This window comes from Phoca vitulina, unplaced genomic scaffold, assembly GCF_004348235.1.
Source record: "Phoca vitulina isolate PV1807 unplaced genomic scaffold, GSC_HSeal_1.0 scaffold22, whole genome shotgun sequence".
Lineage (NCBI taxonomy): Eukaryota > Metazoa > Chordata > Mammalia > Carnivora > Phocidae > Phoca > Phoca vitulina.
In genome coordinates, this window is record NW_022589725.1 from 15,191,868 (window position 1) to 15,212,713 (window position 20,846).

The 20,846-nt window shown below is 54.6% G+C and overlaps 1 protein-coding gene across 3 annotated transcripts in view; it reads left to right on the forward strand.

The window, feature by feature from the left end:
* The window catches only part of SIRPA (signal regulatory protein alpha), a 42,559-nt gene that overhangs the window by 10,117 nt on the left and 11,596 nt on the right, over positions 1-20,846 (forward strand). For all 3 annotated transcript variants that reach the window (XM_032419332.1, XM_032419333.1, XM_032419334.1), the window contains 5 exons: positions 8,243-8,596; positions 13,394-13,711; positions 14,301-14,648; positions 16,553-16,660; positions 19,694-19,718. In XM_032419332.1, the coding sequence (XP_032275223.1) occupies positions 8,243-8,596; positions 13,394-13,711; positions 14,301-14,648; positions 16,553-16,660; positions 19,694-19,718 (1,153 nt within the window). The remainder of the gene's footprint in view (positions 1-8,242; positions 8,597-13,393; positions 13,712-14,300; positions 14,649-16,552; positions 16,661-19,693; positions 19,719-20,846) is intronic.

Here is a 20,846-nt window from a genome sequence, read left to right on the forward strand (position 1 = left end):
CTGGGCCTCACTTTCTCCATCTGCAAAATGGAACCTCTGCCCCTGTTTCCTCTCACGCGGGGACTGTTGAGGGTTAAAGGGAATGAGGAGCTGTGGAAAGTGCTTTGTGAGCTGCAAGGAGCGCTATAAAAGGCATCAGTGAATGGTGTCAGCTTGGGGGAAAATCTCATCCAGAGACTGTCTGCTGTCGGCAGCAGAGTGTGCTGGAGCCTTGGCAAATGCCGTTAAATAAATGCGGGTCGCTTTTAAGGGGGCCTTTATCTCGGCTGGGAAAATGTGTGCGCGTCCTTGGCAGCCTGAGAATCCAGAAGCCTGAGCTGGAGGGGACCCCATCGTCACAGGGAGAAGCGATCGCGCACCAGCTCCGGGAGCAGATGTCTGTTTGAGCCCTGCCTCTGCCCCTGCTCTGCCTCTCAGGGTTACAGCTTCCTCACCTGGAGGAGGGGGACGGCGACAACAGCACTCCCCTCGCCGGGCTCAGTTAAGTGACGGCTCCCTGTTGTGTGACCTCATGCACACGTGGGACCCATGGGAGCACCCGGGCCTGTCCCTAGAGGAACAATGGGGCCTGCGGTCAGAAGAACTCCCCTGGGTTCTCAGCCTGTCCAGCCCCCACCTTTGGGCCTCAGTTTCTCCATCTGCAAAATGGGAAGGTGAGAAGAAGGTCCTTAGGTTGTCGAGGCACCAAGTACAGTGGATGGTGGGGTGGTGTCCCCTGTCTGTTCTCCCCACGTCAGCGGGGCTGCCTAGGCCTGCTAGACACAGAGCGTGTTTATAGCACACGTACTGATAGTTCCTTCCCTGCTGCTTTGCTAACAGGGCCACATTGCAGGCATGGCTTCATCACCTCCAGGTCCCTCCTACACCCTGCAAACACTTACTAGGGCCTTTGAGCCGCCCCACCTCCGGGCCTCCTAGCCTGCAGTCAGCTCAGCCTGCTCACAGGTGCCGCAATGAGTGGTCTCGTGCATATGTCGGGCAGAGCTGGTTCTGCTTCGGAGAGAATCCTTAGCTTCTTGATCCTAAAACTGTGATCATCGTCATCCCTTCCATCCTTAAATGTCTGCTGCATGGTCACGGCTGTCCGGCTTTACGTGCTTCCTCTCTGCCAGGCACCAGACTGAGCTCTTCACACTCGTTAGCCTGTTTCATTCTAAACAGCCCTAGTGTTATTATCGTCCTCCCCATTCTACAGATGGGAAACCACAAGTCCGGAGGGGTTAAGACATTTCCTGGAGTCTCGTAAGTGGCAGAGTTAAGATCTAAACCCGAACATACATTCAGTGAATACCAGGCACTGACATTAAGCTGGAGGATCCTGCAGGGAACAGAACTAAGTGTCTGCTCTCAAAGGGTTTAGACGTAAATCTAGGGTAGGCAGATGGCGCTAATGAAACTGACAAATACCTATGTGATATGTCGCTTGGTGGGTGATATGTAGGAAAATAAAACAGCAAGGGCCACGAAGGGGGTAGTGTTTTATACAGAGTGGCCAGGGAAGGCCTTTCAGATAGGCCTGAAGGAGGTGAAGGAGCCAGAGTGTAGATATCTAGGGGATGAGAGCACGAGGCAGAAGCAGTGGCAAGTGCAAAGGGCCTGCGGTGCCTAGAGACTCTGGCATGATTGCGAGCAAGCTGTGGTGCCCTGGCAGCCACCAGAAGGGTTCTGGGTCTCACTCAGAGTGCAGTGAAGGCTGCAGGAGGTTTTGAGCAAAGGAAGATGTTATCTGGCTTAGATTTTAGAGGCACCTCTGGCTGCACGGAGAGCGTGTATTGTAGAGAAATGAGGCGGAGGCAAGAAGGCCAGCTTGGAAGCCGAGGTGAAGATGCAGGTCAGGGACGGTGGTGCGGTCAGGTGGCTAGAAGAGATCAGAGTCGGGCCAGATCCTGGCAGTAGGGCTGGCAAGATCTGCTCGTCGATGGGCTGTGGGACAGGGTGGGGAGGGGGACAGTCCTGACCACTCACATCTGACCTTGGGGAGAGAGACAGTTGGACCCCCTTGTTTACAGGTTCGAGAAAGTGGAGGCTCAGAGGGGATGAGACATAGGGGACTTCTGGCCCCAGAGCCCAAGCTCTGGACTGTTGGCCCCTCAGGAGTTTCCCTGCTAGCGTGGAGGGCGCTGCCGGGGTCTGCCCGCTCCCTGCAAGGATATGGCAGTGTGCCCAGTTCCCAGAGTTGCCTGGAGTGGGGGTGGAGGAGAGAGTACCCCTGTTTTATTTACAAGGCCATGTGCATCCCCATTTGCGCTGGTTCTGATGCAGCTGGTAGTTTCTACCGCAGCACGATGGGTCTGTCCGGCGGCACCAGTGCCGGCCTCCTGTGCAGATGGCCCCCGAAGCCCAGTCCCAGGCTAACCCCATCCCAGCTTGCTCATGGCCCACAAGCATGTCCCAAGGACTCCGCCCTGGTGCCTGGATTGTGCAGAGCCCTTTCCTCCTCTGCACCTTTGCTCCTGTGGTCCCCCTTTCCTGAGATGCCTTCCCGTCTCCCCAGCCTCTGTCAGCCTTCATGACCCAGCTCAGGGGCCACCACCTCCAGTAGGTCTTCCCACATCCCACCCCTCTCCCAGGGCCCGGTCCCCAAGCCCCTCTTCACTCACTGATCTCCCTCCAGGTGGTCAGTGCCTTGTGTCAGGGACTCGGTCCCACAAGGGCCGGGACCCGTCATACTCAGCTTTGTGTCCTGTAGCTTCGAGGACTGGGGCTGGCATTGGCGTGGCGTTCGAGAGGGCACGGATGCACCAGGCCCCCTGCAGAGAAAGTCAGTGTCTCACTGTGGCTGTCGGAGCCCCCGCACACTTGCGTCGAGCCCTGAGCCCCCCTCTTGGGAACCGCAGGATCCACAAGCCCTCCACCCAGGCAGCCCCCCATGGATCGGCCCCAGGGGCTGTGTGCTCCCTGCCTCGGGGCGTGGGGTCCAGAGTTTGGAGCTGGCCTCTTGACCGCCTAAGCACGTAGGAAGCAGGTGCCCTGGGCCTCGCCCGCCAGCAGCTGATGGCAGAGGAATGTCCCGCCCCTTCTCTCACCACCCTTGTGTGTAGAAACCCGTGCGTGCCAGACGCCATCACAGCCGGGCGTGTGGACACACGGGTGTTATGCTGACAGTGGTCCCCTGCTGTGCACACACTCACATTCACACTCGCGTGTACACCATCACCCCCGCACACTCTCTACACATGCATGCACACGCCCGTGCACAGCCCACTCCTGAGCTCCCCTGCCCGCACACTCTTGAGCAACACTCTTGCACTCGCCTGCACATATGTGCACAGCCCTGCGTCTGCTCCTTCACTCCTGTGTGCATGCTCATCCACACTCCTGCATTGCATGCTGTCACACACAACCCTTAAGTCATAACCCAGAAGACACCAAAGGCAGCCCCCCGCGAGGAGGGCCAGGAGCGACGGTGGTCCGGGGAGGGGCCGCTGAGCGTCCCTGCTGCGGGGGCCGGGTGTGGGCTGCGCCTTCGCGGGGTCCTGAGGCCCCGGCATGGCCAGAGCTCTGGCCATGGCCTCCCAGGCCCCTGGGCTCCTTGAGTTTGTGGAAATCTGAGGGTGGCCTCCAGGCTGTCTCGCAACAAGTCCAGGGGGCCGTCACCACCCCGCTAAGCTGACTGCTTCTGTTAGGGAACTTACTCGCAGGTTTTATTTCATGACTTTAATTTTGTTCCAAAAGGAGTAAATGTTCACTGAAGACACAAGATTTTAATATATTGTTTACTCTAGAGTGAAAAAGAAAACGGGCCAACCCCCGGCCTCATTTCCCAGACATGGCGCACCTCAGCATCATGGTGTTTGTCACGCTCGATCTTTTTCTCGAGACATTGCAGTGGTCAGTCAGTATCTGCAGACAGTTTCTCGAGTGTCGAGTCTGTGCTGAGCACCGTGGCAGGAGCTGGGGGAAAGCAGCAGTGAACAAAACAGACAAGGTTCCTGGAGGGGAGGCTTATTTAAACGGTAAACATAATATGTAACATAGGTATTAGATGTAGAGATTTTTCTTATTATGAAATAGAATACTATAAATATTTAATAGTCATCCAGTTTAGGAAATCTGAAAAATACCCAAAATAGAAGGAAAAACCCCTCAGTTTTAGTTAGATTCATGATCCAGAGACAGTTGCGTTTTATAGCCTTGTATATATAATACCTTGCTGTTGTTTATTTAAATATAGTTTTATTTTATTTTACAAAGTCATAATCATACCAAAAGCACAGTTTTTATTTTTTTATTGTGCAAGTCATGCAAACAGAAAACATGAAAACAAAATCCCTTGCAAATCTATTACAGAATTAACCACTGCTAATCTTTAATATGCACTTTTTTTTTTTTTAACTTAGCAGTCTGAGATCACACTGAATGTGCCACTCGGTAACTGATCTCATAATACATTTTTGCGTTGATAATTGTCATTCTACACCATCATTTTTAATGGCTGTAGACTCAGTCCTCGTGTGGGGTCACCATCACGGGATCAATCAGTCTCCTTCTCTTGGACATTAGGACATTTCCAATTTGTTATTTTTTAAGAACACCTGAGTGAACAAAGCAAAATGTTTGCTCATATTCTTAGTTATCTGAGTATGATTTTACATTGTTTTTACTCAATCATATTTTAACGACATCAAAATGTGGATTGCAGTTACCTTTGATGGTAAACTAGGAGATTATTGTTGTGTTTTTATACTTTTTCATTTTCTCTAAATGCTTTGCAATGAACAGGTTTTATTTGCATAATCACAATATCATTTATAATTATGCCCTGCAAAAAATGTCCAGATTACCAGTTTTCGTGGTGGTGGCTCTTTAGGCCTCCATGTAAGTCCACGTAGGGGATAGGCCGTAATTCACTTAGCCATCGCCTCTCACGGGCCGCCCGGGTTTTTCTCCAGCTTTTTCAAGATCATCATGTGGGAACCCCACGCCCTATTTGGGGTTATGTCCTTGCGGAACAGCCCCGCAAAGGCTGGTGAACAGCTTTCACACCTTTGGTACATCCTGCCAAACTGCCTTCCCAAGAGGATGTTCCAATTTCCACTCCCACCAGCAGCGTGTGAGAATGCCTGCCCAGCCGCCCTACTCTCCCAGAGATGGTTCAGGCCCCTGGACCGTGGCTCTCCCTTGCCAGGGAGGGCAGGGAGAGAGCAGGAAATGGTTTTGTTCGCGATGCCAGCATGATGACCCCAGGCCCAGAACCGTAGCAGTGATTTTTAACAAGCCCGGTTCCCAGAACAGAACCTGCCGAGAAAAAGAGAAGCAAAGCAAGCAAGGGAAAAGAAACCTCTCTGCTGGAAAAAACACACATATACACAGATTAAAATAATATTTGGCACTTACGTCGCACTTTTAAAATTCTTCAAACGCTTTATAAACACTAGCTAATTAATTAAGCCGCCTAAATCTGGCTGCAGTAGTGGAGAGAGCTCAAGAGGAGCTAAAAAAAAAAGGGGGGGGCCAGCCCTCCCCAACTCCAGATTTTATTGTCGCCTGCCCGGGGTGTGATTACAGGCCTCCGGCTGCACCCCAAGAATAGCCCTGCTCCAACACGTTGCACGCCTGGTTCTGCAACCATCTCCTGCTCGCGCCGCTCCCCTCACCAGCTGCTGACTCACGTCCCTGCGCCACGTTATTGATAAGGATAATAATAACTGGCATCTATTCCGTGTGCCTGGGGGGGGGTGCAGGCGCGGTCCCGGGCTCCCAGCTCGCGCCATCTCCTGGATATGCCTGTGGCAGCTCCATTCGACAGATGAGCAAAGACTCAGAGAGGGGCTTTGCCCAGGAGCAAATGCAGTCCCTCCTTCATTCATGAGTGCGTTCATTGAGCGCGTAGTTATTGAGGGCCCGGAGCGTGCCAGACAGTTCCAGGCAGGGGCTTGGAAACAGTTCCTTGTGGATGCCACATCCTGGTTGGGGGGAAACATGACAATCAAGTATATAAATGTTGTATCTGTGATAATAACGGGAACAGAAACTAAAATTTACCCAGCCCCTGTGAGGCCGGCGCTTATGTCCCACTGTGTCCTAGTGCTCAGGACGGTCCTGGGGGGTGGACGCCGGTACCCCCACTTTGCGGATGATGGGATGGAGGCCCAAGGAGGGCAGGTGCTGAGCGGGTGTGAGTGATGTTCTTGGCCCAAGTGATGGTGGGCTAAGAGGGGAACCAGCGCCCGTGCTCTCCCCAAGTGGCATTTCCAGTTCCTCCAGTGGCCCGTGCTGGAATGCAGACCCGTTGGGGGTGTTCTTGGCTGCATGCTGCTGGTAGCGGCTTGTGGTGTCTCGGGGTGGCCGGCTGCCTCTGGGGGCCTCCTCGGTGTGCCTGTCACACACCTGGCCACCAGCTCCACCCTGAGCCCCTGCCCTCTGTGGGCTCTGGATTCCTCCCTGCACGGGGAGGGTCGGACCGCCGTCTGGCTGAAGCTCTGCCTCTCGGGCACTCGCCAGGAGAATCGGGTAACCCCCAGCCCGGGAGTCAGGCCAGGACAATGGGCACAGGGGTAGAGAGGCCTGTTCTGAGGCCCTGGGCTTGCCAGCAGCGAGGGCAGAGACTGGAGTCCGTGGGCTTCCCAGCCTTTGGGCGCCCTGCCCCTGCCAGCGGGTGGTGCCAGGCCACGGGCCGGTGGCAGATTCCCAGCTCTCTCCTGCCCAGCCGGAGCCAGAGGGCATCGGCGGCCCCCTGTCTGGTGTACAAGGCAAAGGTGGCCTAGGACAAGGTGTCAGGATAGGACAAGGTCACACTGCGGGTCAGTGAGTGACCAGGAGGAGACAGATTGACCGTCGATACCTGCACCAGTTGCCACGACCCCAGGTCTGTCTTTTATTCTCTCTTCCCGTACTCCGTCCCCCTCCTCACTGTCCCTGCCTGTCTGCCTCTCCCTCAGCCTGTGTCTGTCGTCCCCTCTCTCTGTCTCCCGGCCTGTGTTTCTCCAAGGGCTTTATGATCTCTCCTCTCTCCCCCACCCCCACCTGGGTCAGAATTGGGCCCTGGGTGCACCGTGACATGAGTATCTCGGCAGCTTCTCTCGGCAGCTTCCCACTGCCTGGTCACCTTCCTGGCTGTGTCCCCCCCGACCCCCCACTCCATGTCCTCTGCCCGGAGTCCCTGCCTCACATGCCCCCCTGCTCTCCAGTTTGGGGCTCAGGCCCCTCCCTTTCGCCACGCCTAGGAAGCCTTCCAGCTACACACCCCGGAGCCCTTGAGGCCTAATGTGTGTCCAGCCCCTGCGTGTCCCCAGTATCCAGGATGGCCTGGCCTGCAGGTCCATTAGCAAGGGTGGGAGGGAAGTTCGCACAACAGATCCCCCCCCCCCATTTATTTGTTGTGTGATGACAGTAGCTTCCCTGCGCCCCACGTGGTGCTAAGTAACTTCTGTGTGTCATGCATTTTCTTCTCAGAACAAAGCAGAGGGCTAGGGGATGCTCTACCCATCTTGTAGATTAGGAAACTGAGTCTCAAAACCAAAGGATAAATCGGGTCACGTGTGAATAAAAGGCGAGCCAGGTTTCAGACCGGCTCAGATGGTTCCAAAGACCAGATGCTTCTTTTTGACGCTGTCCCTGACCAGGGTTGTTGTTTGGTCCTGCCAGAGATCCATCGAGATGGGGTCACAGTAAGTGACTGACAGATGAGGAAACTGAGGCTCGAGAGCCATGGAGAGACCTGCTCAGATTAAGGGCAGCACTCCCATCCACATCCACATCCTGTTGGATGTTCTTGGCCCAAGTGATGGCCATAGTCACAGAGAAGTAAGGCCTGAGCCAGGACTCAAATCCAAGTCCTCCCGCCTCATGACTCCACAGCCTGGACGAGCCCCAGCTGCTGGGTGTGGCTTCCCTGCTCGGGGCCTGCTTCCTGGGCCAGGCCCAAAAGAACCTAAGCTCCCCATAGAGCCCCACGCACACCGTGCTGCCCCCCACCTCTGAGCCCCTGCCCCGCTGTGCCCTCTGTGAGGAACACTGTGCCCCTTACATCCTGGGAGGTTCAGAGCTCAGCTCAGACATGACTCTTCCAGAGAGGACTCAGGACCTCCATCCTGCTCCCTGACACATCATGAACCTCAGTTTCCTCGGTTGTGATGGGGTCTCATGTTACAGGCTCGTGGTGAGGGCTGCATGCCACGTACATGCAACTTGCGGAGATCAAGGCCCGCTCACGGTGCGCACTCACTCAGTGAGCTGTGGTGGATGCACACGTGAGGAGACACCCAGGATCACGTCAGGATGATCTTTGTTTTCCCTCCAGATGTGGCAGGTGAGGCGGAGCTGCAGGTGATCCAGCCTGAGAAGTCAGTGTCTGTCGCAGCCGGACAGACAGCCACTCTGCGCTGCAGTCTGACCTCCCTGCTCCCCTCTGGGCCAGTTGAGTGGTTCAGGGGAACAGGGCCAGCCCGGGAGTTAATCTTCAGTTTCAGAGGAGGCCACTACCCCCGAGTGACAAATGTTTCAGACGCCACAAAGAGAAACAACATGGACTTTTCCATCCGCATCAGTAACATCACCCCAGCAGATGCCGGAACCTACTACTGTGTGAAGTTCCAGAAAGGGAGCCCTGATGCGGAGTTTAAGTCTGGACCAGGCACTCAACTCATAGTGAGCGGTGAGTATGGCCGGGGGCTCCTTTGTCCCCTGGTTGTGACAACAAGTCAATAAGAATGCCCTCCATTTTCTGAGCAACAGCTAAGGATCAGGTTCTGAGGTGGGTGCCCCTGACTTCAGCCCCTCCCACAGATCAGGGAAGTTGAGGCCTGGGGAGGTCATGCTATTTGCTCAAGGCCGCCCGGCTGATAAATGGTGGGAAAATCTAGAACCCCAGTCTGAGGGCTCCACAGCTCTCGCCTTTTCCTATCCTGACCAGCCCTCTGGTTCCAGGAGGACTTGCCCAGTCAGAAGGTCCCACCTCACTCTTACCTCCAGAGAGCACCCCCCTCCGTGTGGGTGACTCTTCTCTTTACTCAGCACTTAGCGAGCACCTGCTGTGTGCAGCTCTGCGCTGGGTGCTGGGGAAGCAGCAGGGAACAAAACAGGGAAGGGCTCCTCTCTCCTGAAGCTTACGTTCCCTTCTGTTCCAACGAGGACAGACCCATCCAGGGCAGAGAGAAGGAAGAACATGTTTCTTTATTTCATCTTCAGAAACATCGCACAGAAAAGACATTCCTGAGAGGTACAGACTTACTGTTTACTCTGACGGCCCAGGCTGGAGATGCCAGAGGTTGGGCCTTTGCTGTGGGTCTGTCCAGAAACAGTGGAGCCTGGTTCAGGGACCGACTCACACAGTCGCTGCAGGCTCCGAGCAGACCTGGGGCATCCAGAATGTCCTCACCCAGGGAAGAGGGGCCCATGTGGGTGAATAGGCTTGTCCCGTTGACGCAAAGATGATCATTTAGGGTTTTCTGCCAGGGGCCCGGGATCCGGAACCCTGGGCTGTCAGCACGCAAAGGTCCCATCCAGCCCAGCCCCCCATGTACGCATTCAGAGCCTGTCATGAGATGACAGGGTCTTGCTCATGCTCACGTATCCAGTGAGTGAGGAGATTGTTCCAGAACCCATCTGATTCCTGGCAGGTTTCTTCCTGCCCCAGCTTTGGATACTGTTTCCATGGAAGAGCCTGGTGCATAGTAGGTGCTGAATAAAACCAAGTTACACTGACCCTTTGAACAGGGAACCAGTATTTCTCCTTTTCATCATTTTTCCAGAGGTTCAGATGGTACAACCCTCTCCTTTAAAATACTGTATTCTGTTCTTCAACAATACGCATTAAGAAGAAGAGTCCTTGGGGGGAGGTGGGCTGGCTTTGCACCCCCAGATCAGACAGATATGCAAACATCTGATGAAGTGTTGAGCCTTTTCCTGGAGGCCGTGGTTCCACATACATAAGAGCATCAGGAGTCTTTCCCCGTTGTATGATGTTGCTCCTTCACTGAACAGCCTGGGGCCAGTGGCCTGGAGAGAGCAGAGGGGCCCCCGCAATCCCAGCAACACCGGGCACCCCATTCCTGGTTCTGCAGACTGAGGATGATGGGGAGGCACTTCCTGGTGGGTGTCTGGAGCCCTCTGAGCAAGGGTTCATATTCTAGACTCAGCTGTTGGGACCCCACATCTTCACTCCATTGCTACAGGGTCAGCAGCTCTGGGTACCCAGAGGGACCCCTCCTCATAAGTGCTTGCAGTGGAGAATATCAGAGGGACAAGGAAGGTGGTGGTCACTGTTGGGCTAAAGAAGGCGCTCTGTTGTGAATGTGAAGGCTAGGGGCCACAGGAAATCCCCCCCGGGGTTACAGTGGGGAGTGAGGAAGAGCCCCTTGGTTTCCCTCAGCCTCAGTCTCCTCACCTGTAAAATGGTGATATCATGGACTCCTTTTCGGAGAGCTGGAAGGATCTGAGGTGTTCTGTCTGCGTCACCGGCACAGAGGAGGTGGCCCCAAATCTAGGTGTGCCTTCGGGGTTGTGACCCGGCTCCCCTTGCTGGGTTCTGTTGCCTCGCTGTAGAAAGTGGGTCATCACGCCAGCCTCGGCAGGAGGTTAGGAGGCCACAGAGAGCCGGGTGAGGGGACAGACCCTCAGTGAGCCCTGGGTGCTCCTCCCAGAACTGTGCAATCCTGGGCTAGTCTCCGTTTCCCTCGGGGCCTCTGTGTCCCGTCTGTGACCTGGGGATAATCAGGCTGCTGGTCAGGGGGCTGACGATTGGAGAGGAGATCCAGGAGGCCCCAGATGTGGAGGTTAGGCGATTCTTGGGCATCCGTACACAGCGTCTGAGAGCACGGCCGAACCCCACTGCCCGGGCTCCCACCCAGCTCTGCCTCCCCTGCTCTGTGACCTCTGACAAGTCATCCACACGTTGGGTCCGGTGTCCTTGTCTGTCTGCGACAGCCTGACCCCACAGAGCCACTGCAGGGACTGAATGAGTGAATGCCTTAAAGCACCTACAGCAGGGCCTGGCACGTGGTCAGTGTCCCAGGAATGTAGCTAGGATATGCCCGGGCCACAGGACCTTGGCCGGGTCACTCTTCCTCCCAGACCTCGAATGTAAGTGGGGTTTGGAGGGTGACGTTGGGTGCCTTGCAACCTGGGCTGCTCATTTAGAATCACCTGGGAAAAAAAGATCCCCAGCCCCTGGCTCCCCCCTAGATATTCTGACTTATTTCGTCAGACGTGAGCCCGGGCAGGTGAATTTTTTAACCACTCCAGAGGCTCCTAATGCGCAGCCCGGGCTGAAAAGCCCTAAGCTGGATGTTCCCCGAGGTCACAGAGGAAACACTGAATTTTTTCCCCCCTTGTGCTCCTGGGGCTGGGAGAGGAGATTTGTGGTGGGTGGATGTTTCAGGAGAGCCGTGCCCTCGACAGCTGTTTGGGAAATGAGCCTGAATGGAGTGGCCCGGACACCCTCCCAAGGAGCATGCCTGGGGCCGAGCTGCTCCCTGCCCTCCGGCCCAGGGAGGGGCAGCCAACACCCTGCTCAGATCGGAGCTTCACAGCTAGGGGACCTTCCCATCTTTCAGCATGCGTGCGTCCGAACACGGGCCGGAGTCCCCGCAAAGACTCGCCACTCAGCCCCAGAGCCCTCCCTGCCTCAACACACCCCAAATGTCACGACCAAAATCTGTCCCTCTTTCGAAAGGCTCCCAGCTTTCTGTAAATAGCTAATCTGCAGGAATACGCTGTGATCTTGTTTGTTTTGAAAGCCAGTTCGCCAAACTTGTTTCCTGAGGGGATTATTAAAAGAGGGAGAGAATCATAATTTGCTGGTTTCTGCTGCTTTTCTCATTTGGGGTTTTGCATGGCAGGCCTTGGGACTCTTCTTGTGTTCCCACTAAGCTTTGGTTTTGCCTTCTTACAGCCGAAAGGACAAATAGGTAGTGTCAGAAGTAGTCACGAGCAGATCTTATGATAATAATCATCGGTGTTGTTTATTAAGCACCTACTGTATGCCAGGTTCTGCGTTTTTATTACATACATCCTCACATGTCACCAAGGTGGTGTTTTGACCCGCTTTGTACCAAAACAGACACGGAGGTGCAGGAAGAAAAAACAGAGCAGCTAAAATGAATCAGTTTTGTGTGGGGTGGGGGGAGCTCTGCCCTTTATTCACTGCATGCCCTGGGCCAGCCATGGCATGGCTCAGCCTCCCTGAGCCTTGGCCCATAAATGGGACCATACTGGGGCCCCCCTCAAAGGGCTGGCTGAGGAATGAAGGAGCTGAGGGGCGAGGAGGAATCAGCCCAGTGTCAGGTGCCCAAGACACTGCCCGTGAGTGGTAACTGAGCCCAGCACTTTGTCCCTCTAGGGGTATCCAGGCTGCTGGTGATTTTATGACTTCACTTATTCACGTGACCTCAACATGTTTGATGTGTTTTAGGAAGCAAGTTAAATATTTACAAATGTGAATATTTGTAATATTTTCTATGTTTGTTGTGGAAGGTTTTGGGTAATAATTCAATTTGGAGACACCCTATAGGACCTTCTGTGGGTGAAAGGCATCCCCCCCCTTTTGATTCACTGATGTGTGTGTGCTTTCAGGATGCAGGACGGCTTCTCCCTGCTTGTAGTCCCGTGTCTCTGTCCTTGAAATTAATTCACGATTAAGAAATTAACCAACTTGGGCTTTCTCAGCACTCAGCGATCTTGGTTTTCAACCCAAAACGGACCCAAGAGAAGAACGCAGTTTCAGAAAAACATCCCGTCATTCCCTCCCTCTTGGATTCAGGGATGGCACAGATTAGACCCTATGGAATATTTGTGGAAAGAGTGAAAACTAAAGTAAATTCATAAATACCTGAGCGGAGGGCTCTGGGTGTGAATTAGGTTTGGGATAAAGATAGATCTGTGGTAGTTTGGTTCTGAGAAGCATTTTCAGTGTTTCATTCAAAGTAAAACTGCTAGCATTCCCTCACTTACCCCTCCCTGCAACCCCGGGAAGGAGAAAGGCATGCTGTCCCATGTCACAGAGGAAGAGCCACGCGGTGCCACGGCCACCCCTCCCGTGGACTGGCCAGCCTGGTCCCGGCTTCCATGGGGGTCCCGCCGCACCCCTGCTTCCCCCGCACAGACTGCTGCATAGGCTCTCTGAACTCAGTGAGGTTTGCAGGGAGGCGGCTAGGATGGGTGATACCAACAGTGAGACCCAACAGGAATGTCGTTCCGGTGCCCAGATCGGTGGGAAGTCACCTGGCAGAGGCGAGAAGGGGGACTTGAACTCAGGCCCGGAACTGCACCTGGGCCCTGCTCCCCGACTCAGAGTTCAGCTCTGGAGCCTCGGGTCCTTCTCTGTGGGATGAGGAGATGACACGGCCCTCCCCACGCTATCAGGAGGGCGGAGGGTTCTCCACAGTGTCACACACGTATCCTTGGTGCTGATGACCACAGTCATGCTTACTACTCATAAATGCTCCTCTTGTAGCCAAACCCTCTCCCCCCGTGGTGTCGGGTCCCACGGCCAGGGCCTCGCCTGAGCAGACAGTGAACTTCACCTGCAACTCCCACGGCTTCTCCCCCAAAAACATCACCCTGAGATGGTTCAAAAACGGGAATGAGCTGGCAGCCTCCCAGACCACCGTGGACCCAGAGGGAAACAGCACTTCCTACAGCATCTCCAGCACAACCAGGCTGGTGCTGGCCCCGGGGGACGTTCGCTCCCAGGTCATCTGCGAGGTGACCCACGTGACCCTGCAGGGTCCTCCTCTTCGTGGGACTGCCAACTTGTCTGAGGTCCTCCGAGGTAGATGCCCCTCACCCCCAGCCCAAGCCCGGGTCTGGCCCCCAAGTCTCCGAGCCTGCCCCTCCCCCCACTCTGTCCCAGGCGGTCCATTGCCTGGAGTCTGACTCCTGACAGACCCTCCCAGTCACCCTGCACCTAGATGTATGGTCCCCTCCTATGGTTTTTCATGGCAGCTGGGGGGTGAACACCTATCATGTGCCAAGCACTGTGCTGGGTAGGTCATTTAATTTACCATAGCAATTCCAATTATTGAGCACCTGCTGTAATCCACACCACCGTGTGCTTGGTGATGTCATTTATTTTGCTGATTATTCTATTCCGACTGCATGCCACGGGCTGAGTATCTTGATTTCACTCATTCTTACCCTAATAGGAGCTACCAATCCTTGAGCACCTACTGTGTGCTGGGCACTGTGCTTAGGGTTTTCATTCATATGCAAAGACTACCCTCGGTGTTTGAGCACCAGCTGCATGCCTAGCCCTGTTCTGAGTGATTCCCTTGCTGTGTGGGGGGAGCTAAGTTCTCGAGCCCCTCCCCCGTGATCTGTCTGTTCCGTGAGGTCAGAGCTTCTGCTCTGTGCTCTTTCAGTTCCGCCCACCTTGGAGGTTTCCCAGGAACCCGTGGCAGGGGACCAGGTGAAGGTCACTTGCCAAGTGAAGAAGTTCTACCCCCAGCGCCTACAGCTGACCTGGCTGGAGAACGGAAACATGTCCCGAACAGAAACGGTCTCGACGGCCTCAACAGCCTCGAACCTCATGGAGAACAAGGATGGGACATTTAACTGGACAAGCTGGCTCCTGGTGAACTCATCCGCCCACAGGGAAGATGTGGTGTTTACCTGCCAGGTGCAGCATGACGGGCAGCCCGCGGTCACCAAAAACCACACCTTTGTGGCCTCTGCCCACCAGAAGGATCAGGAAACCCATAAAACCCAGGGTGAGGCCTCAATGCCGACTGTCCTGGCACTTTAAATTTTATCTTTTTTTTAACACTAAAAGTAGTAATTCCTGTTTATTATGGAATAATCTAGAAGTCTGTAGATATAAAGTCGAATTTTACAGTGAGTGCCCCACCCCCAAAGCCCACACCTTAGCAGTGACCACCGGTAAGAATTTGGTACATATCTTTGTAGATCTTTTGACAGAAGCATGCATTGGAGAAAGACGCCGGGGGTGGGGGTGGGGGGGGGGACATTGGCCTTTTCCTAGCTTCCTGCCTCCTGTTTGTGCACCTGACAGAGACTGTCACCCCCCAGGCCAGCCACCCCCTCCTGCTGTTCTTTCTCACCTTGGCTTTGTCCCCCTGGCTGCCTTCGCAGGCCTGCACCCCTGGAATGGGATGGGGGCCTCAGAATCTTTGCGCCTTACCTCGAGTAGAATCACTGCTGTGATGAATGACCTTGCACAGACTCTGTTACTTGTGCAGCTGTTTTGGGGGGACGATTTCCCAAAGAGCATTTCTGGGCCAAAGCGCATGCCCGGTTAAGATGGCGACAGCCCTGGCACTCCCCCGTTCGAGGGAGAGGTGTCGGGTGTGATTTTCTCAGCCCCTCCCAACCTGTTGTCGACATCTCTATCTTCTCTCTTCAGAGTAGCAGCTCCTCGTTGGCATTTTGGTGCCACTATGGAACATTCCATCACTCGTCATTAGCGTGGCTCTGCCTTGCATCTGGCTGAGGGTTACAACAGAGACCATTTCTTTCCCCAGTGCATCCTGTGAGGGAATAGGGGAGCTCTGGGAGCCTTGGGGCCCGCAAGGTGTCCCTTCGATGTCACTGATGCCTGGTTTTCATAGGATGAGGCCCATACTAGGAGATAGGACATGTGGATTTCGACTCTGGCTCTGTCACAGACATGCTGGGTGACCTTGGACAAGTCAGTGCCTCTCTCTGGGCCCCTTCGCTTGCTCATGGCAGTGTTGGAGCTTGACCCTTCAGCTCCGAGACTCAGCTGCCAGGGACCATGGCTGTCTTGTTCAGCATCGTAGCTTCAGGACCTGGCACATAGTATACACTCAGGAAATGCTTTTTAAAAGAATGAGAGAGTGAGTGAGTGAGTTGGTTGATTGTTTAGTTAGTAGGTTAATCGTCAGAGCTATCCAATGAGGTAGAGATGATTATTGGCCTCAGTAACATGAGAGGAGGTCAGTATGTAGAGGGAGGTTTGAATGACTGGCTCAAGGTCACCCGGCCAGGCACGCTGATATGAACCCACGTTTCTGCAGCTCAGAGCTCTGCTCCTGACTACCCACAATGCTCTGGTGCAGGAGCCCCCACCTGTGCCCTGGCACCAGCCCTACCCACACAGTCTCCATTACAAGTGACCTGGGTTCTGAGCTCCTCTGCCCCAGTCCCAGGCACAGATGAGTAGACAGCTCCTGAGAACTCTGTAGAGTCCAATAACCAGCTGCACGTGTCTGCCATTGGTCCCCATCCCTCGACACCCCCCCTCCCAGTGTGTGACAGCCAGTTGCGACTCAGAGTTTCGGACAGACCTGGGCCGCCATGGTGGCCACTCTGGTTCATTCCAGGTGAGAAGGAACATGTTTCTGTTCCTTGGGAGTGAGATTTCTGCCCACATCCTGAGGCCAGGCTTCCTCCATCACCATCAGCAACGAACATTTTCCCTCCTGGCACCTCGGCATGGTTTTTGCACGGCCCACGGGTGACCCACGTGGGGAAGTGTGTGCCTACCCACGAACGTGCCCGTGTGGCTCAAAACATGTATGGCCAGAGGTTCTCAGTTAATGATGCCTACCTAGTGGTGAAAAGGGGTGGTGGGTATTAAGTTTCACTGTTTTTAATTTGCATACGTGAAACCTCTGTTTCCTGTGGTCCCTAGACAATAACGACAGCCGGAGTATCTTCATTGTGGTGGGCGTGGTTTGTGCCTTGCTGGTTGCTCTGCTGATCGCAGCCCTCTACCTCCTCCGAATCCGACAGAAGAAAGGTGCGTGCGTCCTCCTCTTCCTCCCCAAGAGTTGGCCCCTGGGCTGTCCTTCCCCGAGGGAGAGGCCATGAGGGTGCTTTGGGCTAACGTAGCTGAGGCCGTGAAGAAGTCCAGTTGCTTCCACCAAAAGCCCAGCGGTAACAGTGTTGAGGCTGACACAGACCTTCGCCAGGCAGGAATGTGGATGGTATCCGCCTCCCCCCAACCCGGTGGGTCCCTCCCTCAGCCTCACCTTGTGGTTCCAACATAGCCGTCACTGCTCCAGGCCTCACATCCTCCCGGGACACCTACCAGATTGGGAAGCAGGGAGATGCCGGGGCACAAAGGGGGTCTCAGGAGGGAAACAGTATTTGCCAGGAACCCCAGGAAACATCTGTTTTCTTCTTACCCATCCAGGTACATGCCCAGCCCCTAGGCGGGGCGGGGGGTGGCGGGGGGGCGGGAGGAGGTGGGGATCATACGAGCACCTCCTCCAAGAGTGCTGGGAAAGATTAAGTGGGCGATGTCATGTAAAATGTTCGGAGAGTGCCTGGCACGCAGCAGGGTGCTCAGTAAACGTTAGCTCCTGTTGTCAGTATTGTACGCGAGCCCAGAAGCAGGCGCCGCCTTCCCGAAAAGCTGTCGTCTCGGCGGCAAGGCACACAGCCTTGGACTCCGCAGCAGGAGGGTCCAGGCGCAAATCTAGGACATCATACCCTGGTTTGTGTGCATGCCTGTGTGTGGAGTTGTTGCTTTGCCAAAGCTTCTGACTTCGGAATCAGACAAACCAGCGTTCCACAGCCTTGTTATATGTTCTAAACAATCAGTTTGGCCTCCGCGAGCCTCAATTTCCGCATCTGTAAAATGGGTATAGCAGTGCTTCCCTTGGAGGAGAGTCACGAAACACAAATAAGCTCACAAGTAAGCTAATATTCTCAGACCTCAGAAAACACATGTTCTCTTTGCCACTCATGGAGGAGACAATTTTAAGCCAGTGTTTCTGAAACTTATTTGACTACAAGTTATAAAAACACGTGTCATGTCTCCACTCAAGGCACACCACACTCCTGTAGATAAAATTGGAACTCTGATATTTTCTTTTCTGTCATACTCTATACTAAATTCTCTTTAAAATGCTGGTTGTGACCCACCATATGCCACAGACTGCAAAGCGCTGTCCTGAGCTGCATTTCTGCACCCGGACCCCTGGGCTGGGCTCAAATGGGCGTGTTGTTCATCAGTCAGACATCTCTGTACCCCCCCCCCTGCTTCCCCCGCTCCCCTCCCTCCCGGACTGGCTGGTAGGACTCAGCTGTGAGTACTGGCCAAGCCTTAGCCCCCCCATCCAGAAGGGCTGGCATCCGGCCCCGCCTCTCTGGAATCTGGAAGAGTTTCTGCCAGGTGATCTACCTGGTGGTTTTCCCTCAAGTCCAAGCCTTCACATCACAGGGGAAGGGCAGAGAAGCAGGCTCTACTGCCCACTGAGGGTGACAGGCCAGCCCATCGGATGGCATTCATGGTGGCCATGAGTGACATCGCAGCCCCTCTTTAGCAGGCTCATCCCTGGGCGCCTTGTCGGGCTCTGGCCCATGCGCACTCATTACTGTGGGCTTGGGCGTTAGGAACCGGGTGTTCCAGAAGAGGAACGGGGCTTGGAGAGCTGCAGACGCTGGCGAAGGCCGCCCAACCCCCGAGTGACGGGTCCAGCTGTGTGCAGAGCCCAGCTCTCACACATAGGCTCTGGTGACAGTGACAACTAGCGCTCGCTCCGTCCTTCTGACGTGCCACACACTTTTCTCACCACAGACCTCTGTGGTGGTTTTACTAACCCGCTTTTACAGAGGAGCAAACTGAGGCATGGAGAAGTTACAAAATTTGCCCAGGGCCTCAGCTGCTAAGCGGTGGGGCCAAGATTCAAATGTGGCCTGAGGGACTGTGTCTGGGACCGCTCTGCACATCATCTCTGCCTTAATGAGATGACCCTTCTCTCCTCAGTGGTCCCTGGGTCTGCCCATCCTCTACGTCGATACTTGCAATGAAATGTCCTGATTTCAGCTCTGTTGCTTACCAGCTGTGTGACCCTAGGCAGCCCCCCAGTCTCTCTGGTATAAAATGAGGGTGATTGGTGTCCTATGATTGGACTCCCTGAGATAGCTCATATCCCAGCACTTTGCAGCCCATCAGCTTCCATTCAGACATTGGTTGCTGAGCTGCAGCCTTCCCAACTGGTACCACCTCACCTAAAAAATCCACTACCTGCCCAGGCACCAGGCGTTCACCTGGCAGGGAGAATTCTTGCACTGTGGCAGCCTCTAGCCTGGTAGAATGCAGTGCAGAGCACATTTGGTGTGCAGGTTGCTTTTTAATTACAATTTTACAGTGGGATGGGAGTCAAATAGTGGCCAAACCCCAGCAGCTTCTCTGTGGTATGCCCCATATCACAGGCTTAAAATCTCTGAACCAGATGGACCCTTTCTTCCCGCCTAAGATCCTTTTTTAGAAAGTGGTGACATGAAAATAAATAGATGTCCAGCCCAACTCTGTGAGCTGGAGAGCTGAAATCCAAGCTCAGAGAGGGGAAGCGACCCAGCCAGGGTCACACAGCAAGTGAGTTGGGGGCAGACGTGGGATTTGCACCTGCTCTCCCAACTCTAGCCCTGCTAGAATCTGTTCCTCAGCTGTGAAGGGCCCTGACTGGGACCCAGGCTCCCATAGGGTCTCAGATAAGGTATCTGGTGAGTGGAAGTGAGGCCAGACAGAGGCAGGGCAGATGGCCTCTCCTGGGCTGAAGGCTGCTGTGGGATCTGACCTTGGCAACCCCCCGAGGTGAGAAAGGGGAAGGCCCAGCCCGCTGGTCCTCCTGATGGAAGATACTAGACCACCCCACTGGAGTGGGCATGGGGGATTCCTGTGGTTCAGAGGAGGTGATTTCAACAATTCCTCACAACCTCCCTGTAGGCAAACCTTTGCCCCACCCCCCACCCCGCAAAAAGTTATGTAAGAACAGTGTGTTTCTAGGTTAAATAACTGATTTGGGTTTCTTTTCTCTTTCAGCCAAGGGCTCCACTTCTTCTACGAGGTAAGTGCGCCGCTGAGTGAGGATCCTCAGTAGTGGGTGGTTGGTTGGTTGACAGCCCCCCAAAACTGTGTAGCACCATCCACACCCACTGACCCTCACTCCCATGCCGGGCAGCCTTTCTATTTCTCTCCTTTGTGTCCGTGTTTGATAATTGTGTCAAGTGAGGGGATTTGAGGGGATTTCTTTGGCACAGAGGCTCTGATTTCCTGCCTGCGGTCCGCAGACAGCGAGACCCTCCCCCAGTCCCGTTTGGATGGTGGCGGAAACCTGCCGCCCCCACACGCAGCCCCCAGATCCGAGCTGCGTACTTTGCTCTTTCCTTCGTTCGTTCAGTGTGTGTTGAGTACCTTGGCACGGGCGGCCCCGGGAATGCCGGCACAAGTAGGGTAGAAACAGTCTGCCAACCGGCTGCCGAGGGCCTGCTCAGAGCCTAAGGCCATGACGTTATAGAACAGACAGTACATTAGATTGTTGCTTTTCAGTGGCTTCTGCGGAGTCCCGACTGTGCGTCAGCTCTGTCCCGGGTGCTGGGGTACAGCAGTGAGCAAGCATCCAGGCCTTCCTGGCGCTCAGGCCCCAGGGAGAGAAGCAGACAGTGAGCACAGAGGCAAAACGCTGTGTACTGTCATGTCAGGTGGGGACAAATCAGGCCCAGCAGGGGATGGAAACCGATGTCGGGGGCTAGCTTAGGCAGGGAAAGGGGCCTCCACTGAAGAGGGGACGTGAACAGGGACCTGAGCCAAGGAGCTGTGAAGGGGGATGTGTCTGCTGGGCGAGAGAGCAGGAGTGGCCAAGGTGGGAGGATGAGAGGAGGCCTGTGTGCTGGGGCAGAAGGAACGGGAAGGGCAGGAGAGGAGGCCAGGGAGATGCAGGCCCACGGTCTCAGCCCAAGGCCATGCAACCAGGTTTGTTACTAATTCAGACTTTCCAGCTTTTAAATGAAAGCCCCCGATATTCGCCCCCAGCGGAGAGATCCAGAACCCCATAATCTACCACTTGAATGTACCTGCCTGGAAACGACAAATAAATTGCACGGGCATGCCCCTCATGGGCCATAAATAAAAGCCATAAATAGCTTCATGTCGGTTCAGTTCAGGTTTTGCTAACAAATGGGTTGCGCAGATCTTT